This window comes from Pholcus phalangioides, unplaced genomic scaffold, assembly GCF_987345545.1.
Source record: "Pholcus phalangioides strain wild (caught in Gottingen) unplaced genomic scaffold, Ppha-v1.0 ptg000001l_1, whole genome shotgun sequence".
Taxonomy (NCBI): domain Eukaryota; kingdom Metazoa; phylum Arthropoda; class Arachnida; order Araneae; family Pholcidae; genus Pholcus; species Pholcus phalangioides.
Genome location: NW_028301594.1, coordinates 27621740 through 27648459, shown reverse-complemented (window position 1 = coordinate 27648459; position 26720 = coordinate 27621740). Strand labels below are relative to the sequence as shown.

General features: G+C 39.4%; 1 protein-coding gene across 2 annotated transcripts in view; it reads left to right on the top strand.

Moving 5' to 3' along the window:
• LOC149090243 (kinesin-like protein KIF19) overlaps window positions 1-26465 on the top strand; it is a 54377-nt gene extending 27912 nt beyond the window's left edge. The window contains exons 3-23 of one of the 2 annotated variants that reach the window (XM_089233233.1): window positions 696-809; window positions 6069-6156; window positions 8008-8138; window positions 8554-8679; window positions 8912-9112; window positions 11016-11094; window positions 11255-11436; window positions 11530-11689; window positions 12648-12729; window positions 12837-12914; window positions 14915-14967; window positions 15087-15216; window positions 15369-15526; window positions 17567-17698; window positions 17787-17816; window positions 17944-18047; window positions 18864-18976; window positions 21392-21682; window positions 21874-22039; window positions 24455-24644; window positions 26111-26465. In XM_089233233.1, coding sequence (XP_089089359.1) covers window positions 696-809; window positions 6069-6156; window positions 8008-8138; window positions 8554-8679; window positions 8912-9112; window positions 11016-11094; window positions 11255-11436; window positions 11530-11689; window positions 12648-12729; window positions 12837-12914; window positions 14915-14967; window positions 15087-15216; window positions 15369-15526; window positions 17567-17698; window positions 17787-17816; window positions 17944-18047; window positions 18864-18976; window positions 21392-21682; window positions 21874-22039; window positions 24455-24644; window positions 26111-26205 — 2703 coding nt within the window. In that variant the 3' untranslated portion in view covers window positions 26206-26465. Of the gene's footprint in view, window positions 1-695; window positions 810-6068; window positions 6157-8007; window positions 8139-8553; window positions 8680-8911; window positions 9113-11015; window positions 11095-11254; window positions 11437-11529; window positions 11690-12647; window positions 12730-12836; window positions 12915-14914; window positions 14968-15086; window positions 15217-15368; window positions 15527-17566; window positions 17699-17786; window positions 17817-17943; window positions 18048-18863; window positions 18977-21391; window positions 21683-21873; window positions 22113-24454; window positions 24645-26110 lie in introns of both variants that reach the window. The other variant, XM_089233224.1, reaches the window with a different exon arrangement.
• The last annotated feature ends 255 nt before the right edge of the window (window positions 26466-26720 follow it).

The following is a 26720-nucleotide window of genomic DNA, read 5'->3' as shown; positions in this document are numbered from 1 at the left end:
TGTGAGGCCCCTTTTCTCTTGAGGCTCCCGGGTCGCGCCCGGGTGGGCTCATGCGTTAAGACGGCGGCACTGAATAGGAGAAATAATTTGCGAATTGAAAGTAAATAAATGAAAGAAATAAATTTTGTGGACCAGCAAAATATAAATAAGCTGGAAAAAATATTCTCAGTCCTCTGTCATGGGTCCTCGCGATGAGAATCCATCACTTTCACGACACAGTGGCAAGAAATGCACTACTACTACTAAACCACACATGCACCTCATCCATATTCCTCTGCGGAACCTCTAACGAATTGGTACATGCGGGAATGTGTGTGTACGTGTAGTGAAACCTGACGTGAAGTTTGTTTCTGTGTAATGCTTGTTATGTGTCGTGCTGCCATCTGCCACCAGTTTTTCTAACTGTGAGTGAAGTGTAATGATTGAATAATTTATCGTTGTAGGCGTGTTGCTCTCTGTGGCGAGACTTTTTAATGGGGAGATCGGCTCGCATTTGCGCCTCGAAGTTGGGAACCACAGGAAACCAACTTCAGCCGACCACCACTGCGGTGACGGTGGGGTTCGAACCCGGATCTCCGCGATGCGAGTCCGTCATTATGACCACTCAACCACCACAGCGGCCAAGAAATGCACTGAAAAATCTATATTTTCTAAGAGCATGACGATTTGTATAATTTGTTTTTCTTTCAAACTAGATGGTGCTTTTATCCGATCCAGCTGCCAACGACCCTGTCGATATACTCAGAGCCAAACGTGCCCACGACAAGAAATACGTCTTCGACTGGGCTTTTGATGGAACCACAACACAGGTCAGTCACGTCCCATGCACTTTTTTACAACTGTGCAATTGCTTTACTACTATTTTTTGTAGATTAAGGATCTTCGGCAGTTGTTTTCTTCTCAATTTTGTATTCAAAAATAAACACAAAATGCCGTAATACATATTTACACAAGACAAAACGAAAACACGTAGAAAAGACAAACAAATTGGCCTTTATAATTCTATCGGGCACCAAGGGACATGCTGTCCTTACAGGCCGCTTCAAGAGTTAAATTGTTATACAGGGTGCACGAAAAGTTCTGTACACATTTTAAAAATTAATAAAAAACCAACTAATCGCAATAAAAAGGTACAGAGTTCGGACTAAAATACTTATCAGCCAAGAGTTTTGTTTTTTGATAAATTTGAAAAGAAATGTTAAAATTTCACTCACAGATGACGCTGTAAAACGAAAAACTCGACATTACACATAAAATGCAACACAAACAGTGCATAATTGAGGGGTTCAGAAGCAAGGGATGCAAGTGATGAAATTTTAAAAATTGAGTTGAGTGCTCAAAGAGGTTCCTTTTCCCAACGTCTGACTACAGGCAAACGCAGATACTCATTCCATATCCAGCGGCTGTTGATTTGACTGCTACGAAGAACTTCATTGTAGTAGATTTATTTTGAAATTGATTTTCTACTTTGATCTTGGGGTGAGAGAACGTTCCCCCCGCCCCTTAAATAAGCCAATGTTCACTGCGAGTTTTCAACAAATGACTCTTCGACGCTTTATGTCAGTTTTAAATGGCACCACAGACACGCCCACTTAAAATACATTCTTAGAACTTTTTGTGACGTTTTATATCCGAAATGGAATGTATGACATAAATTTAAAGAGAAAATGAAGTTCATATGGGGAATGATGAATTTAAATAACATGCTAAGAGAATATTTGGAAACACAAGAGGCTCAAGGCAACATTCGCAGAACATGTTGCTCAACCAATGGCGTTATAAATAAGCCGCTGTTCAAGGGCTTCTTCCTTGTTATTCTTTTCGTTAACCGATAGCGTGTCTGGCTGCATTCACAAAAGAAAAAAGAACGTCCATCGCTGGCCTTCTGTTCGACTTCCTGTGGAGGGTGGAGCGAATACCTTGGAGACATGATTAGCCACCAACGACTGACCATAAGTCACGAAATCGGACGTTATCCTCTTGTTCGATGAATGTATTTCCCCCCCTCATGTATAACGTTTTCTTCTCGTGTCCACTTCAACCTTGTTATGAGAGTCACGGGGCCGAGTTTAGACACATGAATTGTCGGCTCTTTTTTCGAGAAAATACATCTATTATACACGCTTTTCTTTTCTATTATCAGTGTTCAGGTTGTTGGGGTAAAAATATGGAAAAAAAACTGTATTTATACACTGGTTTGGAGAAAAAAATACATATTACAATGCACAGGGTTCGCATAAATTCATAAGTAGTTTAAAAATTCATAAAAATTGAAGGAATTGGCACATTTGAATGTGGTTTGCGCGAAAGGTATTTTTTTTTTATGGAGAGAATTTATGGATCACCCTGTATTTATTTTTAGAAAAAATTAAACAAATTTTGGAAGTGGTATATCCATCATGAAATGGTTACCCATAATAACCGTTATGTTTTTTTTTTTAACGGGATGCATGGTCGGAAATGAAACTTTAAGGTACCACAACAGTGTCTCTTGCGGGTACATGAGCATAATAAGTTAAGAAAACAATTATTGTTTTCTCATTATTCATGAGTTGTTTTGCTGACGTTTGGAGTTACGAGTATCTCGACGCAATTGAAACAATCCCATTTAACTTTCTCCAAGAGAATTTGCCGATTGAGACCAAATACACAGGTTATATAATTAGATATGAAACTGGACGAGCAAACTATAAAGTGGTCAGTAATCAAATCAGTTTTAAATTTATGGATTCACATTTTTAATCTTGACGATAATAGGCTGACTAAGAAATGCATTTTAGCCCTTAATAAGTAACAATTACTTATCATATATATATATATATATATATATATCACAATTTATAGCCAATAATGAGATGGGTTGGAAATGAAGGCACTGTCTATCTCGTTAGTCGCATCAAGCCTCTGAAAACCAACTTCAGCCGACCACCACTGTGGGGTTCGAACACGGATCCTCGCATCGCGAGTCCGTCACTATAACCACTCGACCACCACAGCGGCAACACTTCACTTACATTTTTTCATGGTTCGTATAATAGCGTATATACCAAGTTTCAATGGAATAAGTACACCAAAACGAACGCTACATAAGTCGAAGCAGTGTCAGTATACTGAAGCTACTCATACCTATGTAGCGCCCGTTCTGGTAGACGCATTCCATTGAAGCTTGGTATATACGCTATACATGAATCATGGAAAAATGTAAAACTCAACAAAAAAAAAACACCACCACTTTTTCACCTAATAATCAAAAATTAAACTATTTTTTCATTTCATAAATCTCTTTCCCATGGTCTCATTAAGATATCCTGAAAATTTGGCTGTATTCGGATAAGCTTTTAAGAAAAACTACTCAAAGTATTACTCTAGAAGAACGGAATTATAATGGTCCTGTATGTCTCTAAGATCAAAGGCTCACAAGTGAAATGCGGGGCGTGCTGTTAGCTGTGCACCCTGTGTGATTCAATTAATGGATAGGCACCATTAAAAAATTGGAGCGAGATTTTGAAGACGAAAACTTGGCAATATTGCAATGCGAGAAGAAAACGGACGAAAAAGGCAAGTCGTTTTCACTGCAAGAACATTATATCTAAGGAGAAGCTCAAAATACAATTTTCAGAAGTGTTTTTCAGTCTAAATTGATCCTCGAGGGAATGTTTACGAGCAGCATTTGCGGTTATAATGGCAGTAGTAGTAGTCTGAAACTGTTAATATCCAGTTGGGGTGCTCGGTTATTAGGAGTTGCTCAACCCGAATCGATTTTTGTCTTATCAAAACAGCCCCCTTCTGGTTAATGGCACTTTCAGGATGGTCGGTAGCTTAGCCTAACTGCGTTGACATAACACGCGGTTGCTGTTTGTACTACACTTTGGTTGTTATCTGCTCTGAGAAATTGACCACCCGATATTTATTGCTTTTTTCTGGTTGCCACCGTGTTCACGCTAGAATAAAATCAGGTACTGGCTAGACTCTGTATAATGAGGAAGCCATGAGTCGGCATTCGATAGATCTATGCAAATTCTATCTGAAAAAAAGGGGAGAAATTACTGTGAATGAATTAATTTAAAATTGAAAAAAATCTGCAGATTTATCTGTACATTTTCTTGTGACCGTATGTCTTCAAAATTAGATATTTTGCATGCAATTGCGAATTGTATAGAGAAAATTGAGATGCTATTTTATATTATACCTTAAAGCAAGGGGTTTCCAATGTGAAAGCACTCGGGAACCTTTAATGACTATGAAGCAGTTCCGCGGAACTCCTGACGATTATGAAATCGTTCCACGGAACCCTTTATGGTTACAAAGCTGTCAAACAGAACCCAAACTAATTTTGAATATTTCTTTAATTGAAGTGGTATCCTCAAGCCCGTTCCGACATTATCTCGCGTGAAATGATATGCTGGGGCTCCACCTCCTAATTTACATACTTTATTCTCTGTATTTCCAATAAAGAACAGCTTTATACGAGCACCAATAACTAGAAAATTTATTTTCTGTGAGAGCTCTCCGGGTTCCGAGATTTTTGAAGTTTCGTCAAAAAATCAGGACGTAAATCAAACGTCACGGATTCATTCCACAGAATAAATCCCTAACGTTTGATTCCGCGGAACCCCAAAAAAGCTCTCACGGAACCCTAGGGTTCCGCGGAACATCAGTTGGAAATCTATGCTTTAAAGATATATATGGTGCATAGGTAACAGGGCATATGGTATTTTACTGTTGAACCGTTGCTCTTGGAGGCATACTTCTAATTAGAAAAAGTATCCAAATAACGTGTAGTACTCAATCACATATGTCGTTCATGTTGCAAGAGGTTGTATAGTTATGAAAATAAAAATTTTAGCTTTTTGTACGGACACCATGTGCTCACACGTCCAATTATAAAGCTGTTGCCCTGTCTCTCTTAAGGTAAACAAAAAAAAATTCCCCGTTTCTAAGTGCAATATTCACTGAGATATTCGAATTCAAAAAACGGAGGAAAGTCGGTGGAAAAACAGCGTTAGATAAGGGTAAACCGTTTTATACGCATAATAACCCTGTCCCCCCCCCTCCTGCGTTTTTCGAATTCTATAATATCTCAGTGAATATTGCACTTAGAAACGGGGAGTTTTTTTTGTTTACCTTAACAGAGACAGGGCAGCAACTTTCTAATTGGGTTCTTCAGCATAAGGTTTTTTTATATTTTCAAATTTTATTTATTTCCAGATTTTTTCAAATTTTATTCATTTCTTGATTTTTTCTAAATTTTGTCCATTTTTAGTTTTTTTTCTCAAATTTTGTCGATTCTTTTGTTTTTTTCTCAAAATTTGTCCATTTCTAGCTTTTTTAATTTTTCATTCATTTTTAGCCTTTTTTAATTTTTCATTCATTTTTAGCTTTTTTCAAATTTTATTCATTTTTAGATTTCTCTAAATTTTGTTCATTTATAGACTAAATTTTTTTTCATTTCTAGTTTTTTTCCAAATTTTTTTCATTTCTAGTTTTTCCCAATTTTCTTTCCATTTCTAGTTTTATTCCAAAATTTTGATCATTTCAAGTTTTAAGTGAGTAAATTCTGTTTTTTTCAAATTTTATAAATAAGAAACTTTAGTTTGTTTTAATTTTAACTGCAATTGATATTAAGTACAATATTTTTAAAATTTGAATATAATTTATAGTTTTTAAATTTTAATGTAATTTATAGTTTTTAAATTTTAATGTAATTTATAGTTTTTAAATTTTAATGTAATTTATATTTTTCAAATTTTTTAGTCCAATTTCAATTAATTTGTAAATTTATAAATTTTAAATAGTTTGTAGATTTTTAAATAAGTTATCTAGAGAGTTTTTAGTTTCTTTTTTTAAATTTTAGGTCGTTTCTACTTTTTTTTTGTAACATTAAAGGAATGTATAAAGCTTTATGTTTATCACATTATGATATAGTTTACGCATAGTGATATACCTTTCATGGTGACATTATAGATGCGTGACGGTTTGACGGTGGTACTGTGTAGTACTGGCTTGAGAAATAGAAAGGTGAACGCTTTTACATTATTACACTTATTTTTCCATTTGTCGTATTATAGAAAGAAGTTTACGAGAAGACGACGAAACGTCTGGTGGAGAATGTTCTCGATGGTTATAATGGTACAGTTTTCGCTTATGGAGCTACTGGTGAGGAAATATGCGCTATCTGATCATGAGTATCCAGACAACTTAATGCCTTTTATTTGTCAGTCTTTCAATGTTTGAATATTAAGGTATCTGACTACGTCTATCACATATATTTGTCTAATTACAGTATTTTATAGGCGAATGTAGGTTGCAATTTCAAAAAAATTCACACGTCAATTAACAGATTTGAGTGTAACTTATGAGCATACCATACAATCCTCTAAATTTTGGTTCATAACTTGCTCCATTACCATCTGAATGTACTATGTAAGTAGCAAAACATTCCGTTCATAGAATTTTTTGCAATCGCGTTTCGAATATTACATGAATTTTGCTTAAAATTTTACATAAAAATGATTCTTTTCTTAGAAAATGGCATAGGTAGTTCAAAATTTATTATTGTTTTCACAGTTTTCAGACACTTTTTATGAAAGAACTTTATTAAGGTTCACTCCGAAAGCGATTGCAAAAGAGTGCTTCCAAAAGTAGTCGGATACCTTAATCAAAAATTAATGTTAAGAGGGTTCCGTGTCAGTAGGGTGTCCCATACATTCATAAATAGTTCAAAAATTTACAAAAATGAAAAACATTGGTATAGTTGAATGCAGTTTGCGAAAAAGTTCTTACGAAAAGGGTGATATATATATTTTGGTGCAGAAAAAATTAGTTCAAATTTTTGTCGATATAGGATGCTGCATGGAAGCGAATAACAGAATTTTGGACCCGAACTTTTCTTCAATGTCTTCTGCGTCCGAAACGATCATAAAGCTTCAGCTGGCGATTCGTGGTGGAGATAAAACTACTTCACAAATTGTGCTTTATCCACCAATGCCAACATCACAATGAAAAACTTGTGTGAGTGCCAGTGAGACGGGAAAAAATTCAGAAATGATTTGTTATTCATACACCCGGCATTTTATAGGACTGATTTGCATATTTCCAGTGATTTGCTTTCTTGCAGCCCCCTCTATCGACAAAAACTGTAACTACGTTTTTTCTGTAGAGAAAAAATCCCCGTTTGTGAGAATAGTCCTTCTTCCCAAATCACGTTCAATGATATTAATTTTCTTTAATTTTCAGGAATTTTTCATTTATTTAAGAATTTATGAGACACCTTATATTAAAGACTAACGAAAATAATCAAAACTTGGATCAATTTTACAAGTCTTTTTGCCAAAATAGTTTCGACCAAGTTTCGATCATTTGTCCTTTTTAATTTCCTGTTTCGAATGTGAGAGTTAGTGAATGCGTGTGTGTGAGAGAGAGTTAATTAACTCCTTTAATTGGCACACATTGAAATATCCAGAGGAGAAAAATTTTGAGGGGGTTATATTAAGATGAGATATTTGAAAAAATATGGGATGTTGCATTTCAGTGGCACACACTGTATTAATATTATTTAGGTCGATTTGAGTACTATGAAATGCCATTTACTCTTCACCACCTTACTTTTCCATCATTGTTGAAAAATGCACAGCAATAGGTCTTCTCCACCCATGACATTTCTCTTCAAAATGCAAAATTCAAAAATCGCTCTTGCTTGGCTTGTCAAGAAATAGGAGACATATTCACCTGTGAGCTTTTCTGCTGGTAATAGAAACTTCATGAATAGCTCACAAGTAAAAGTCGAATGTTTAGGAGTTGCTCAGAAGCATGAATGTTGAAATGAGCTCAAAATATGCAATGTCTTTGTATGAAAAATATAAGAAACTCATATATATATATTGCCTTTGAGCAACACGATAAAATAAAGGTTTAAAAAAAAGTGGAATAAAAAAGAAAATAATTTTTATTTTAATTCCAAGTAAGGTTTAGGTGAAACTAGTTATTTTTCTTTTTCCTGCATAAAAGGGTCCGGGAAAACCTACACGATGGTCGGCACGGATCTGGATCCAGGAATCATGGTTCGAGCCCTGACTGACCTGTTCGTCGAAGTAGACAAAGAACACAATTCCTATCACGTGACGATGTCGTACCTAGAGGTGACCGTTAAATTTCACTTTTGTTTTTAAATTGATTCGAATAATATTGTTGTTTATATATTCGTACATGTTACGTTCAATGTCAGAGATCTGACCAGATTCTGAAATACATTAGAATTTACTTTTCCACCCTGTTTATGATGAGCAATAGTCAATGGTCAGTTCAATCCAACAAGAAGTAACAGGTTATTTAAATTCATTAGAAAATCGTCAATGAAGGAGATATTTCGATGTTTTGTATTGGTAGGCGTAACTTCCTAACATTTACCGATTAGCCTAGTCTTTGCAATATAAAGCAATTACCATATCTCTCTCTCTCTGAGCAGCAATTGTATGATTTTAAAAGTCTTATCCACTCATATAATTTCAAAATTGTCAAACCAAAAAATGTTTTAATCAACTTTTCATGTCACAGATTTATAACGAAGCCATCAGGGACCTCTTGACCGTGTCTCCTGCTTTCCTCGAGCTCAGAGAAGATGCCAAAGGCAACCATCAGGTTGTCGGTCTCTCAGAGACTAAAATAGCCTCTTCAGAACAGGTAAAAAAAAATTGCTATACCATAAGTGGTGCAGTAGCGTTATTTATCCAGTAGAACATAGTTTTCAACAACCTGAAGTTAACACACTTAATTTTTGTTATTGATTCGGCAGCAGAAAGAATGACCACCCTATTTTTAAATAGCCAAATATATAAAAATATATAGCCGAGAAATAGCCAAATATGAAAAAAATCTCTATTTGTGTAATGCTCTTCTTCTTCCCTTTGTTGAGGTGATGTCACTTTTAACGAGAGGCAACCGGCAGCGCACCCAGGAGGCAACGGGTGCAAACCGGACATCTTCCAGGTCACACGCTTTGCTCATCGTCAAAGTCAAGAGAAAAACCCAGTCCAGGGAGAACCGCCAACAGGTTCGGACGGGTTCTCTGTACATGGTTGATCTGGCCGGTTCCGAGAGAGCAGCCAACACCCAGGTAAAGTTTGCGTTCGTTTTTATAACAGACATGCTAGGCTCATTTCGAAACTATACAAACCTGGAATTTCTTTTTAACGAAATTTCGTTATATCGAAGTGATTTCTCCGGTCTCTTGGTGTTCGTTATAACGGGATTCGACTGTAGTTGTGCCAGTGGAGAAGTTAGGGGACCAAATATTTTGCATTAGGACTTTAAGGGGAGGGGCTCCTAACTTTTTTGACATGGTACAAAACTTTCTTATGTAGAAATAAGGTATTATCAATTACCTATTCATTTATTTCAAATTTTTACCACACATATACAGGGTGATTATAATTAAAGTTCTCGTAGTCTGAGTAATTTTTCCTCAAAAACTGCTTATCCGAATACAGCCGAATTTTCAGGATATCTGAATGAGACAATAGGAGAGAGATTTATGAAATAAAATAGCTTAGTTTTCAACCACCAGGTGAAAAAGTGGCGCTTTTCATTGCATTTTGAATTTTCCCATGGTCCATATAGCGTATACAGGGTGTCCTGTAAGTGCTAGCACGGCCTTTATCTAATCAACCGTTCGTCGTAGAGGTATGTTCCAGTTTAAAAAATGTTCAACAGGCGTTCAAAAATTACGTTGCACCAGTTTAGAGTGTGAAAATACAGTACGTAACAAAATTAAAAAAAATCCAAATTTTTATACGGTCCCTCTGTGCTCTAACTTCCAATTAGAAAGTTGTTTCCTTGTCTCTCCTGATGTTAACAAAGAAAATTCCATGTTTTCAAGTGCAATATTCACAGATATATTTGAATTCGAAAAAAAAAATAATGGAAATTTATGAAAGAACAGCGTTAAATACGGGTAAAACGGTTTTTCCGCATTTAACGCTGTTCTTTCCCAAATTCCCTCCTCTTTTCAAATTCGTATATCACTGTAAATATTCCACTGAGAAACGTGGAATTTTTTTTTGTTGGCATCAGGAGGGACAGGGCAACAACTTTCTAATCGTAAGTTAGAGGATGGAGGGGGGGGGGACCGTATAAAAATTTTTGGTTCATGAGATAAAGGCCATGCTAGCACTTACAGGACACCTTGTATTACGCTATATTGAACATGGGAAAATGAAAAATGCAATAAAAAAAGCGCCACTTTTTCACCTGATGGTTGAAAATTAAACTGCTTTTTTTTATTTTTCATAAATCTTTCTCCTATAGTTTCTTTCATTCAGATATCCTGTAAATTTAGCTGTATTCGAATCAGCAGTTTCTGAGTTCCTGAACTACTCAGGGTACAGGAACTTCAATTATAATCACCCTGTATTTGATTGTATGTGTGAGTGCTATCCTATGCCAGCACAAAATTTTTGCATACCTCTAATATAATTTGTTTTACAGATTTTCAAAGAAAATACATTAAAGACAGCTTGTGCGCATGATAAAATTCCATGAAATCAATGTAAATGCATAAGAAATGACTCAGAATAAAGAAAACTGTTAATTTTACACACAATGATGAGAAAGATTGAGAATTTATCACCTCAGTCTTATCCAAAATCGAATTTTAAATTTTAAAATGTTAAAAATCTTAAAAATTAATTTTTTTTTATAAACCAAGTATTTATGAATGTATCTCAAATATTTCGTCACTTTATAAACTAAACAGTTTCCTTTATTTTGAATCAAATATTTATTCAATTTCATTAAGATCATGTTATTTTATTACGCGCTCAAGCCGTTTTTAATGTGTTTATTCGAAAATTTGTAAACCATCAAGTATTAGAGATATGTAAAATTTTGTACTAGTATTTGGTACGCGGGCCACGTGTCAAAGACACCTGTTTCAGACGTTACCTGCCTTTCCCCCATAAATGTTTGTCCGAATATTTTTGAGACACTCTCTATACAAGCAAAATCGCTTGAAATTTCAGAACACGGGAAAGCGTCTCGTTGAAGGAGCCCACATCAACAAGTCGTTGCTAGCCCTCGGCAACTGCATCAACGCTCTCGGTAGGTGCATTCTTTAATACTGGAAAAGCGTTATATATATATATATATACTGTCGGTGAACACGATAACATGCAAGAGTTAAAAAATGCTTCTTTCTAGAATTAAGATCTGTGTGTTTCCCGTACTTTATTAACTCATTTTTCACCTTATTTTACACTAGCGGAGAAGCACGTCCGCTACGTCAACTTCAGAGACAGCAAGCTCACCAGGCTGTTGAAAGAACCCCTGACCGGAAACTGTCGGACGGTGATGGTGGCTCACGTAAGCCCCGATGGTCGACATTACGAAGAAACTCGGAACACCCTCGTCTATGCCGACAGAGCCAAGAATATAACGACGAAGGTAGATCGAGTTACGCTATCTCTTCCTAAAAATCCAGACACTCACTCTCTATTGGCAATAGATCACAACATTAATGTGTAATGTATTCCTTAGCTGCGGAGCAATGTGTCGGATGTTTCGTATCACGTGGCTCAATACCAGTCCATAATCAAGGAATTGCGCCTGGAGATTGAAACACTGCGGGACAAAATACGCGAGAGAGGACCCGATTCCGAAACGTCTTCTTGCAGCTCCATAAGTTCCGAAGCAAAAGGTGATAACTTTTTTTGTTTTTTGGAAGATCATACTTATACCAATGCCATGTAAGCAGGGCTGTCTCATGGGGCGCTGGAGTCGGTACCCGCTGACGTCATGGGTGATGTCATTCCCCTGCAGACCCGACAGCACCCGCTTTGTTACCTTGATAATTGTGGTAAGGTACACAACCGCTGAACACTGCCCATTTTACTGCATTCTATTTTAGATTATTTTCATTGGTGTACGCTTATTTATCGGATTGCTTCATTCAGCCATTTAAACACTTAAAACGAAAAAAGTTTTGCATTTGCTTTTCTTAGGTAACTATTGAGAATATTTTTCTCGAATTCATTTCAGTTGCATTTCGTACGTCAACTTTCATTAGCTTGATTGAAAGCCAACTCAAGACAGATAATTTCAATTATCTTCTGAACTTTCTAATAATTTTTAATTACCTTTTTGTTTTCATCTGAATTAGGAGTAGCTTTTAATATCTTTGGACTTCGTTGTTACCAATGAGCAACTGCAACATAAAAACATGGGAAACAAAATTTAAGGGTACTTAAAGTTTACTCGGTCGAGCCTCTTACATTTGGACACCCACATTTTGCGTCTCTGAGCCTATATATACATATACCACCCGCGTATATATACCAGTGGCACTAAAACAACACCACGAACGTGAGATCATTCACTTAAAGCAGTGAAATAAGCGACTAAAATTTAAAATAATCCTCTTCAATGCAGCACATTTTGTGAGCTGATGTCGTCTGCTAGAAAGGAGTAGCAGGGACCCCTACGTCACACAGTAGCTCCGAGACCACGCCAACTGAGCCAAGGTGGAAAACAAAGAGATGAAACAGCCCTCACAATATAGCCCTGACTTAAACACGCATTCACTGAGTTATTTGAAAGCATGTTTGAAATGATAAAATTAAATTATATATATTTTTTGTATTAATGAAATGGGTCAGAGGAAAAACGTTTGTCGGAACCAGAAATGAAGGAACTCAAAGAACGTCTCATCGATTCTTTTAACACACAAATGGAAGTCAGGTATTGGCTCATGCAATTCAGTTTTTCCCTTTTTCAAAAGAAGGATTATGAAATAGATCAATTATTAATAATCTACTGCACATTCATTCAATTATTATGCTTTTCAGACGAAGAATGATGGAAATTGATAACACTTTGCTCGGACAAAGCATCGAATACGACAAGTTGAACATGATTTTGAACGAGTAAGTACCGATCTTCTTTCTATCATGCACTATAGGCCGGCCTATTTATAAGGATAATCTGTAATAAACAGCCACCAAGTTCAACGCCTCAACCCATCATAAGTCACTCTGATAATAGTGAATATGCATTACTTATAATATTTATCGAAATATAGAACTGGTGTGAAGATGATACAGTATTTAACCAGCCGGCGCCGCTGCGGTGGTCGAGTGGGCATAGTGACGGACTCGTATCGTGAGGAAACGGGTTCGAACCCCACCGCCACCACTGTGGTGGTGGTCGGATGAAGGTGGTTTTCTGTGGTTCCCAACTTCGAGGCGCGAATGCGAACTGACCTCCCCGTTAAAAAGTCTCGCCACAGAGAGCAACAGGCTTACGACGGTACAATTATTCAATCATTACACTTCACTCATGGCTAGATAAATTGATACCAGGTAGCAATACACTAATATAAAACAAGCATTGTGTGTACACAGAAACAAACTTCTCGTTAGGTTCACATCACGTACACGCACATTCCGACATGTATTAGTTCGTTAGAAATCCCGTAGTTGTATGTACGGTTGTGATAGTAGCATTTAAACAGTCGTCACGTTATTGTGCCTAGCTCTTAATTTTGACATCAACAGCGGGAAGCTGATGGACGTTACTGGTCACTGGTTTGTCCGTCACCCCCCCCCCCCCCCCCCAGACTTGAAGCTCTTCGAGCACATTTGGCCCACTCGATCATGTTTGCTCACGCGAAAGAACTTTCACCACGCACTTTGCAATAGCTGTCGAATGGACCGCCGTCTGTGTTAAGCTCCCATTTGGAAAAGTTTATCCTCAGACCTTCAACATGATACTTACATAACACGAAAATTCTAGAACTTACATCTTTACTTCAAAATGTGGAAGGGAGATGGCAGCACCAGCAAGAACATGGGAACAAGCACAACTCTGACAGCATAAGTATGTGGACGAGGTGGATGTACGATAAAGTGTAGTAGCAGTTTGTTTAGTTCCAGATATTTGTACTACCCCTCCCCCCCTCCCCCAGCGTCTCATACTGTTTCACTTCAACACTATTTGTGTGTGTGTGGTTAGTGGATCATAAAAATAATAATAGCTAGTTAGATCATCTAGTTATATCAGATCATAATAATAGCTAACTAGACCATCTAGTTAGCAGATCATAATAATACTAACTAGTTAGACCATCTATGAAGCGGCTATTAGAAAATCGTATCGGGTGGTAGTGAACCTAACTTTCAACACCCTCTGTCTTCAATGATACTGTTTGAAATTCTCTATAAGAATCAAGGAAACACACACAGATATCAGTCATCTGATCTCCGCCGGTGCTCAAACCCAGGCTTTCTTGCAAACCAGATAATCATGCTACCTTCTACACCACTGAAAACACGACTCTACATTCCTTAATTCACGTACTGCGTTGTGAGAAGCTGAAGTAGAGAAATTTTAGCAGCCTCTCGTTACTTCAGCACATGACTCCCAGGTAGGGCGGTTGAGAGAGAAATCGACGGCTTTTTTTTTTTTCCAGTCCAATGTATCAAGGGAACAGGTATTTTTCTGGATATTATGTTGAGTTGAACTCGAAAGAAAAAGTCTCTGTGAGAATCTTACCTTTCGGGATGTGTTGTTTTCAAGTCAAGTAACACCTGCGGCTCAACCCTAAATTGCTAAACCATACATCCACCTCGTTCATATTCCTCTGCGGAACTTCTAACGAATTGGCACATGTTGGAATGTGCGTGTAGTGAACCCGAAGTGAAGTTTGTTTCTGTGTGACGCTTGTTATGTATAGTACTGCCATCTGCCACCCGTTTTTCTAACTGCTCAATCCTAAACTACGTATATCAAGCCATTATTCTGGATATTGTTCGTAGGTGACTACATTAATGATTGTGTGTACATTTTATGATGGTGCATGGTACATGTGATGATAGCACACAAACATGATTTTTCTCTCTTCCGTCCCCCCTTCCCCCTTCTTCAGATGGGAGACTGAGAAAGCTGTTCAGGCAATGGAAACGCTCGACAATAACACGGGTGAGAATTTGACTCTTTTTTGAACATATCCTTGCTGAAATTCAATTCGATGCAACGCATAATAAGTACATTTTGCCCCTGATTGAAAAAAACTCAATGAAATCTGCGCTCGATTTCAGGAAGATCCGGTTCAGGAGGTGCGAAGTCATCGAGCAGCTCGGGCACTAACACGACCAACGTCGACGAGCTTCCAGAGCACGTACGACAAGCCTGGGATGATATGCAGTACTTGAAAAACCAGCAGCACAGGTGAGCACTGCTTTATTATGTACGTGAAATTTATAGTTAGAAGAATATAGTTGTTTTTTTTTAATCATAAACTCAGTGGCACTTTCTAATTTTTTTTCATACATTCGTGTACTTTTGCGTTTCTAACTAACGATGTGGATAATTTTTCTCAGGTACTTGCAGATGCGGGAAGATTGCCAGACAGATTACGAGAAGTGCAAGGAAAGTACCCACATGGCCACCGAATCGCTTCCAGACAAAAGAGCTTCGTCGCAAGAACAACGAGAACTACTCCATCTTCTTTCCAGGGTTTATGAGCTGGAAGTCGAGAGTATCCTTTACTTCCGCCGAGGATTCCAAATAAATGAATGTTATTCAGTTGTGCGCCACAGATAAGAAGTGAGTCAAAAAAGAATTATCTTTGATTTCGAAACACAATTGATTGGCGTATTTATTTGCAGTTCATCGTACCCGGTTGAATTAAGTGTTGGGTAAGGGGATGCGTAGTAAGTGGTTTTATTGTTATATACGGGGCAATTCAAAATGAACTTTACAAAAAGAAAACATTCCTGCAACTGCTACAATTAATTTAGCTCATACACATCAACGTGATGTGGAAGATAAATTCTTCAAGTTTCATTTTGGAAATACAGGAAAGTTGCCACGTCCTAAATGTTCACCAAAATGCTGCTAGTTTTCGCCACACTTGTGCCAGCATAGTCTGATTTACAGCTCCTCGAAATACGTATCAGACTGATCAGACAATTGAGTTGACTACATCACCAATCCGCTGCTTTAAATGCCATAAGTTCTGTGGGAGTGGAATTTTTCACGTACTATTAAATTAATGAAAAAACAAACAAACAAAACAACTAGGCATTTTTGCTCGCTTGAACACTTCTCTTTTCACTTCGTAAGCTTTTCGCTTCATTTTCAATAAATGAACATTTTTAAGAGATGGGAGCTTTTTAGTGTTGCCAAATAAAACCAAATAATAAAAGCGCCACGGGAAAGGAGGCTACCGAAGGTGAAACCAGTAGAGATGATCTCTGCTGCTTCACACGCCAAAGCAATCCTTTGGAAGGATCTGCTGAATAAATGGCAGCAGAGGTGGGGTGATAACACTGAGCGCGGTCGGTCAACCCATAGAATCCTAATATGTGTTGCACCACGGAACCATAAGTGGTCACGTGAGGTGATAATGTTTGAACCTTCGTAGGTTCAAATCAATGCCCAGTGATGAATGTGCTTGCTCGACCATTGGCACGCCTATCCACTACTCAACACGTTGCCCCAAGACCATAGCCTCCCACTTCAGAGAGCCAGGGTTCCTATCACTAGAGCCCTATCACCTAGCCCTCGGTTGAGAGAGAGAGTGAGACGGCTTTTTCTGGGTTCAATAGATTAAAGAAACAGACCACATCTGGATATTATGCAGAGGTGAACTCAGAAAGAAAAGTCCCCCGCTAGGAATCGAACCCAGAGCAAATTGCAAACGAAGCAAGAGCGCTACCGTGTACACCACTGGAGACACGATCCTACCTCCCTTGTTTCACGCACTGTGGCGTGAGGTGCTGAATTAGAGGCATTAGTAGTCTCTCCTAACTTTAGCGCACTTGAGTAAACCGGGTTCAATTACTGACGGGGACCAGATGAATTTTCTTCTCGCGCGCGCGCGAGTTCTCCTCCGCATACTACCTAATAAAAGGTGTATTTCTTTAAAGAATAGTTGTTCCCCCCCCCCTCCTCAGCAACGTTTCGCAGCTGAAGAACGAGTTTACATTCCAGTCAGGAACTCACATTACATTCAGTCCAAGGTTGAACTGAGATCTCAGTCCCTTGCTTCAGATGCAGCAGTCACAGGAATGATTTCCTTTGCACCATTCATTTTGAATTATCCTGAATGTTTCGGTCACGCGTATAATTTTTTCAGCATAGTCTTTGACCACCACCACCAGACCAGCCGTGACCCCCGCTCTGTCTCCCTAGGGGATATAAGCTGGTCCGTCCCAGGAGACGTGGGCCACGGTGGAAAAATCCAACGACATCCAAGACCAGCAAACCACCAACACCAAGCCACAAGCCAACCAGCAGCAGGACCCCCCATACAACTTCACCCCCCCCCACCACCCACACACCCACACCCACACACACACACACACACACACACACACACACACACACACACACACACACACACACTTCCCACTTGTTGTACATGAGATGATATATCAATAAAGAGATATGTGGTGGTCTTTGACCACCTGCTTGGGACGGCCATGTTATGGTTGAAAAGGATAGGTCACGTGCATAATTAGCAATTGATAAGTTTTGTCCACGCATGTATATATATATCTTGACTGGCGTTCAGAAATGGAACTTCAGGCGTCACAGTTGCTGCGCGACCATGAGCTTCGGTACAGGGACCTCATGTTGAGGAGATACGACAGACAGCGACAACTGTGTGATGACATTATCACCAGGCAGCGACAACTCATCGACGGTGAGTAAAAGCAATAAGGTTCATTGATACCAGAAGAGTTGATTATGCAAAATCTTTTAATTAAATGGTACCTGTATTTAATTTCCAGCCATGTCATCGGATGGAAAAGAGCGCAATGGTGAGTGAATTCACACTTCGTAAAATATCAATGTCATTACACCAAAATTTTATACATATTAACACTATTTCATTTACAACTGTTGGCTTCAATAAATTTATTTTAAACAAAAAAAATATTTCCACAGAATTCGCGAGAAAAGAGCTGAATGAGTTGTACCGCATCTACCAGCAGGAAATCCAAGAACTTGCGAGTGGTAGGGATTCCAAAACAGTTTCTAATGGCAACAGGGTGAGTGGAAATTCAATTCACCTATTTTCATGAACTTAACTAATTATATATTTCTTTCGTGTTTGGATAGTGGTTCTCAACCTGTGGTGAGCGTACACCCCCCCCCCCCGAGAGGAGAGGGGGGCTCGCAAAAAAAACAACAACAAAAAACCGTCAGCAATAGTGGGGGGGGGGAAGGAAGGATAATTTCAAAAAAGTGCAAAACAAATAGAAACGGCTGAGTTGTTCTGGCGGGAGAGATTGTGGGTAAGCAAGCTAACTACGCATTTCTAGCAGTGCGCACACGTTTCGCGTTTCTAGGGATCTCCTGCTATTTATAGTGGGTACGCATTCCTCCTATGAATTCCAAGGGATGTGCAGAATTCATACACATTTCTCAATCCAAGCAACCTTTCACGCATTTCTAGGGGTATGCACGCTTTTACGCATTTCAAAGGGATATACACGCTTTTTACGCATTTCAAAGGGATATACACGCTTTTTACGCATTTCAAGGGGATATGCAAGACTTTTATGCATATCTAGGGAGTATGTGTTCTTTCTAGGTGACTTTAAGGGTACCCAAATCTCTCTCTCTCCTAGGTATTCCAAGATATATGCAAGTCTTTTATGCATATTTGGGGGAGGGGTGTACGTACTATTCCTACGTGGCTCTAGAGGTACACAATTCTCCTAGAAATTTCTACGGAGGTACTTAAGGCATAAAAGGTTGTGAATCTGATGCAGTGCAGAAAGATAGCGATAAAGAAATATACCAATATATATATGTGCTTGAATTCAATTTTAATGCTTATTATGTATTTTTTTCCGTTCTAGCCGGGTTCATCAGGTCTTCGACCCCTCGGAACGAGCGGTAGCATGTTGGAGCTGCACCACGTTGGGCAGATGGCCTTCGATGAGAAGCAGTTGCCATTGATAACAAATAATAAGTAAGAAATGCATTTTGTTTTTGTTTTGTGTTTTATTTACACGGTTCTCGACTTCGTATATCTAAGTATCTAGTGCACATCAATTCAACCACTTTTGTTGCGTGGTTTGCAACTTTTCATTTCAAGATATCGAAGGCTAATCAGACTGGGGCATGCAGTTATTCTTCCCCTACCCCGGTCTCCCACTTGAAAAAAGTCTCCCAGTAGAGAGCAGGCAGACCTTCAACATGATATGTATTTACATATGAAAATATGAAAATCACATGAAAATTCAAGAATTCCATCTTCACTTCAAAATACGGAAAGCAGAAGGGGTGCCAACAAGAACACAAAACGAGTGCAATTCACAAATCTACAAAATAAATACGTTAGGGGGCCACACTCGGAAAACATATTCCGGCATGCAACCGATTTGTTGTAAATTCCGCAGAGGAATGTGTACGCGGGGTGCATGTACGATTAAGTACCTACTAGTGATCTCTCCCTCATGACTCATTTGGACGCTATTACTATCCTGATGTTTCGCTGAGACAATGGTGACTTAACTGCTTTGATTGAGAAGTTTTTGTGGCACAAAATATTCATATTCTGTCGTGATGCCATCCTTCTTCTTCAAGTGGAAACTGTATATCCGGCGAGTAAAGGCTTCTACTAGGACTTGGCCCAGGAAAGGAGGTCGTCAACCTTTCAGACGTTGCGGGCCGTTCACAACTTCGAGGTACAAATGCGAGCCCATGTCCCCGTTAAAAGGTCGCGCCACAGAAAGCAACAGGTCTAGAGAACGATACAATTATTCAATCATTACACTTCACTCATAGATTGCAAAAATTGACGGCAGATAGCAGCACCACTACACGTAACAAGCATTACACAGAAACAGACTTGACGTTTGGTTCACAACACGTACATAGATGCACATACGCGAGCCACCAAGTCATACCCTGGAATTCCCCAAATTATTAAACACTTCTATTCAATTTGAAACTATTTTTTTCATTAAATTTACATTTTACATAAATTCATTTCTCTCATTAAATTTACATAAATTACGAAATTATTTCTTTCAGTGATTCTGTAACTATTTTTTCGTTAATTATGAAATTAATTTTTTCAATAATTATAAAATTACTGTATTTCTTTCATTAAGGTGTTTATCAGCATTTCTGTAATTATGTATACCTTTTGTATGCCGGGTTTTGCCTCTCGAAATATATGGAAACAAAGGTCTCAAAAAAGTGTTTTGGGCCCAGGTCCCCCCCGAATACGTTATGACGGCCCTTTTGAGGTATCAAATGCACGGCATTACAATTGAATCCAGAAAATATCTCACCACAGCTCTAAATATAGCAGTACAGATTTCAGTGGCCCAGAGCTCTTTACGAATACTTTTTTTTTGCAATTGAATCTTTTTCTATTAGGAAGAAGTAACTATTTTCTCAAAATGGTCAGCGGACCACGGCAAAAAAGCTCCGAGGGCCATGTTTTGCCCGCTGGCCATGGGTTGAAAAGCCCCTGACTTGGCCAGTTCCGAAATCTTCCGTACATTGAGCAGATGGCTCAACTTACAGACCAGGATACCGCGATATAATTTTTTAAATGACTTTAAATATACCTATGAGACATGGTGTTCCCTAAATTATTGTCGCAAACCTTAAGGTGCATCTATATGCTCACACTAAGCGTTGCCCTTGAGAGGGTTTGCTGAGATTTTCCAATTCGCGTGTACACGTCTGTCATAAAATATTTCATCGCAAGCTCAGCAACGCACAGTAGACTAATGCCAAACTTGAGAGGCTTTGCCAACGATGAATTTGTGGGACGAGCTTGCGTTGTGTCCCTTTGATTTTGCATAGCCAAAGACTACTGTCGTCAACGGATTGTGCGTGGGAAGGAGAGCGGGGGAGAGGAGAAAAAGAAAAAAAGAGGGAGAGCGAAGCAAAACCACGGTGAACAGAAGAGGGTCAGGGCAAAACCATCTATAGCAGAAGGCATCCGCCCGAAGCTTGTGACGTCGCTGAAGAAAGTCATTTCACCTATAGCCATTGGATATAGCAGGCCGACACATACGTCATCTTTACCCCTTTTTTATTGTATATCCAATGGCTATAGGTAAGATGACCTTCTTCAGTGACGTCACGAGCTTCTGCTACAGATGGTGTTAGTCGGGGAGAGTGAGCCTATGTAGACGTACCTACATAGGCTCAGTGATTCGGCTGACTTATATTCAGCGCCGTTCTAACGCATGGGAGGGTCTCATCATGATGGGATTCGGTACAGCGATTTTGAGAGTAATTTATGGAAATCGATGTGTTTTTACACTTCGAGGTAAGTACAGGCGTCTGAACATTACTTTACCCAGGGGCCCATGATTGTCTTAAGAATATCCTGCCCATACTCGTATCTTTATGCTTGCAGCTCATCGGGAGAAGAGGACGATCGCTGGCTTTTCCAAAGGAGGAAAGTACCTCCGATGGCGATATCCCAACAAATGAATTGCAATGGACGCAGATCTGATTCCAGTGATCGGGCGAGCCCCAAGAGTCACGGCAGTTCGGATTCGACGAGGATTCTGCCACCACTAGACAGACACGAATCCACGTCCAAGTACGTCGGTGACACCGCCACTGCCAAGAGCAAAGTGCTGGAAAACAACATCAAGAATTTGTCACACCCATCTTCGCCCTCTACTGCTTCTGACAAAAGCAGGTGAGGATGAATTTCTGTAAATCACATTTTTTAATGTGCGTTGAAGAAAAAATTCATTTTAACCGATCGCATAAATTTAAGAATCGATCTGCAGTACTTTCCCGAATATGTCAATTTAATTTTCGAGCATAAATGCACCCCTAGACTTGCTCGAAGTTTACTCATTGGCTTCTTTCTATGTGTCGTTTCAGCAATGCCTCCATCGTCCGTTCGAGCCAAAACGATTTAAGGAGTCACCATACCGATCACCGTCACAGCAACGATGACCACCACCACCATAATCATCACCACAACCACCGCAGTCACCACGAAGAAAATAGCAGGATGGAAGAACCGTACGGCGGCAGCAGCGTTGAGGTGCGGTCATCATCCATGTCTTCTTGCCTCAAATGCTTCGGTTGCTTTCTGTGCAGACCTTCGAATAGATCATGTACGTCATTCGCAATCCCCCTGAACACCCTGTCTGCTTATTTCCTTGCTTCCTTCTCTGACTGCACGCTATACTACATGGTGATTCAGAAAAGATGGGGAAAAACTTTAAGAGGTGATAGTACACGCCAATACAAACAATTGTCATCCAAGAATGCATGGTCTAACATGAAACGTGAATGCGCTAGATGGCCGCTCCGCAAACGTTAAAGCGGTATTCCTGTTTATTCGAAGAAAAAACCCACCATGCATGCAAATGTAACCCGGGGAAGAAGAAACCGAATGCAAATCTGCGTCGCAGTAAATAAAAGGCGCGGACTCAGTATTACTAAAGTGCGACATTATTCCGTACAGCGTTGCACGCTGGAATAACTTCAAAGGGCTGGCGTCCGTGCCTTTTATTCACTGTGACGCAGATTTGCATACGGTTTCTTCTTCTTCTACCCCAGGTAATATATGCACGCATGGTGTGTTCTTTTTCTCCAGAATAAATTTCAACAGGAATGCCGTACTAACGTCAGCGGAGCGGCCGTTTCGGAACGCGCTAGCGAGTTTGCGTTTCATGTTAGACCATGCATTCTTTGATGACAACTACTTGTATTGGTGTGTACTATCACCTCTTAAAGTTTTTCCCATCTTTTTGGAATCACCCTGTGTACTACATACATCCGAGCGCTCACTGAATTGCGACCGCCCCCTCAAAATACAATGGATGGCTAGTGCATCTGCCTAGGTGTCGCTAACCACGTGAGCGTACAAACATGCGGCTGTGTTTTGCCTGTGAAAATAGGAGGCGATGAAAATCTTTGGTCTTTCCAAAAAAACGCACGAGTGCACTAGAAATCAGTAAAGTGAGTAAGTCTGCAATAAGTAAAAGCTCCACAAAATTGAGAGGCAAAATGCCTCTCGGGAGACATTTTTACGGTGGTTTTGTGGTGGTACTTGGGATCATTTTTTGTACGGAATTTTGTACGTCTCCCCCCTCCCCCCATAGACGTCGAATAACAGAGTAAATGAAAAAATCAACGAAACATTCTGAAATTACGGCAGAAATACGATAGAACCCCAGCTTTAAGTATAGGGTGTCTGAATTTAGTTTGCTAGGCCTTCCTTAAGGCGCTGTACTGTTCACAGGACAAATGTCGGCAAAAAATTATCTTATTTAGATTCAGTAGGTATCCAAAAGTAATGGCTCATACCAAGCGAACCACATACGATTAATTATGAAAGTGCTGTGATTTTCAGGGGAGATACCTCTACTTTTTTATCCAGTTCGCATATGTGCATTTCAACAGACAGACACGACCACTGACCACCCAGAGAGACCATCTTGGGATGGTTTTCGCTCTTCCTTAAAAGGTTGGACAGTCTCGGAGAGCCTAATGATGTCAGACTCGATGAATGGAATCAGAACCCCGATAGCATTCACCAGAAACTAACAAAGCAGCGTGTTATACCCACACGAGTAGCACAGATCATTATCCCCCAGGGTGCGTCTGACATATTTCCGCTTCCTTTCTTCGCGGTAGTCTTGTATAATATCTCGCTTAACGTAGTTCGGCATCGTAGTGCTCGTCTTCGGAATCTCAAACCGCTCAAGCGAGTCCCTGATGTGCGAGGGCATTTTACGATCAAGGACGTAATATTGCGTCCGAACGCCAGTGGAATAAATTCAAACCAGTCTATCTGTTTTCTTTCCTCTCTCCTCACTACCACGAAACTTTGTTGCAACCCTAAAAGAAGTATTTCTAATGCGCCTAAAATCTATGGAATGTAGTCACTAATCAACTAATTGTAATGATCACTAATCATGGGTAGTTCCCTCCACTATAAGCTATTACTTTTGAATATCGTTAGCCCGTACACCCTGTATTATGACTTCACACGGTTATGGAAGTAAAGAAGAATCTCAGTGTCCATATATATATAACTCAACCATGCCATTTTGTGCACTGTGCGCACACAGTTCTTCATGCAAAGATGAACCAACTATGATCGCAATTCAGTGAGTATCACTTTCGAGTAGCGCCTTCATTTCCCGTCTACTTTCTGTTTCAACGAAAAAGGTATCAGTTACGTGTTGGTTCCCCTCTCAGTAGCACATGCAAACTAATTAATTGATGGATGTCTCACATTTTCTGGTTGATGAATAACCCAGTGCAGAATTTTTTTTTGTATCGAATTGATGAATCCTTTGTAACCTCGCATTAATTCAAAGGGCTTACGAATGATAAGCGACTTCATAAGCACCTAATGACGCAAATGGTCCTCGGATGTGAATGACTAACCATATTTTGATTATTAATCATCTATATGAATTTATTTTTTTTCTGTGTGTTGCAGCACCGGCATCCACTGGTAAGTTCGAAAGACTTCCCAAGGAGGTACGGCCTGTTGCCATCTCTAAAGCAAACCACTGGTTGCCGGCATCTCCCGATGAGCAGCAACAGCAGGTTTCAGGAACGAATCACTGTAAGAAGCAAGGCCAGTTCAGACTCAGAGGTGTCAAGCCGCAACCGCTTGTTGCATCGGCGTGAGTTATTCAGTTACAGCACTATTATAAAGGGTGATTCTTGAAGAAGTATAGTTTCCACATCCTGTAAAACAGTAACAGGTGAAGACACAGACCACAACTGCAATCCGTTAGCGAGATGTAATCGTACAGTTTGTGTCCCGATACGTAGGCAATTGCGTGGGTGTCACGTGTTCGGTCATTAAAATGGTTGCGTCTGTAGTGGAGAAGACCTTTCATATTCTTAAATTGAGCGAACCAAAATCTGCAGCTGTCGTGCTATGACATTCACAATTCAATTAGAGGATACAGTTTTCACCGTCTCCATACACCTGCGGCATCCAACCAATGACTCAACGCATCGAGAAAAGAACCTGCAGTGACAATTTTCTAGTGAAACAAAAGACTTAAGAACACAGAATGTCTTCACTACTTCAGATGCAGCCATTTTGATTGAACATTCACGCAACACACACGCTATTGCTTACGTCAATTCCCCCAGCATCGAGACACGTGGTCCGTATCTTCAAATCTGTAATTGTTTCACAATATCTGGAAAGCAACTTAAAGTGGCGAATGCGAGCGGGTCTCCCATCTGAAAATGTCTCTCCACAGAGAGCAGGCAGACCTTCAACACGACACTTAAACAACATTAAAGTTCAAGCACTTGCCATTTCCCCCCCTCAAAATATAGAAAACAGATGGCGGCACCAGTAGAAAACGAAACACGAGTAATTCTGACAACAGAAATACATTGGGGCCAGGCATTCACTCAGAACACGTTCCGACCAGTGTTCGCCAATACGAAACACATATAAAAGAGGCGTATGATTCACAAATAAAAATTCAATTTTACTTCTCCAAATTTTGTTGAGGAGTGAAAACTCTTTCAAATTTTTTTTTTTATTAATAGAGTTATTTCTGTCTTTCATTTAATTAAAAAAAACACCTATTTTTTTTACAAGTTTACCTTTTAAAATTTTGGAAAGGAGAGAAATCGAAAACTTTTTTTTTGGATAACGCTGGTTTCGACATGAAGCTATTTACGAAGGTTTTCAACAGCTGGCTGATGCGAAGGTATATTTAAGAAAGAGAAATTCATCTGCCCTCGGGGGGAATCGAACCCATGCCCTAGCCCACTAGATTACAAAGGCAACGAATATCTCAATCTTTCCTTGGAGCTCGTGTACGGGGACCGTATATGGACGGTCGGTCGAACCTAACTCAGGCCAGAGCTCACAATTGCTGACACTGCCACAGATGGCGACTTATCCGACGATGAACCTACTTGTTAGAAATTTCGCCAGAGGAACGTGTACGGGGTACATGTACGGTTAAGTAGTAGTACGGTAACATCTGGAAGCTGCGTACATTTTTATATGAAAGTGTATCTCTCTGCACTTTTTTCCGCAACTCTCTTTGTAATTAGTCATCACGGTATACTTTGTATTTGATTGATAAACGATTCTCGTAATTCTTTTTTGCAGAGTTTCGTCTTCCTTACCAGAACCGGCTGGGGACTGAACAGGACCGCAGGTACAGCTATCACGACAGATTCCGTGGGCAATACAATTTCCAATAGGCTGAGACAGAGGTACAGTCGACGTAATCAAAGACATTATCACTATACGAAGTGCTTCCGAATTCGAAGAAGGGAGCCTGATACGCAATGGTGGCGCTTCCAAACGTTGTGTACAAATGTATTGAAGGAGGAAACCGAACATGTCCTGCTCGACGGAAACGTACTATAACTCGAGGCAAATCTCCTACTTCATTCATGAGGGCATGGCGATTGTATCTACCGCTGAAAGAAAAATCATTAAAAGCTTTTCTAGTCAATTCGTTCAACCGGGAAGTTCATGGTTTTATGAAACATGGTTTGTTTTTGGTTACTATATGATTAATCCCAATTTATACGTTAGTATTCAATATACAGGGTAGGCAAAAAGTCCGTAGAAACTAAAAATTCATAAAAACCGGAAAAATAACCGAAAAAAAAACGGTTTGCAGGATTAGAATCGATAGGTCACAGGGAATTTTTTTAAGACGGAGAAAAAACTCAAAACAGCCTATAGGTTGCGCTGACGTACACAAGTC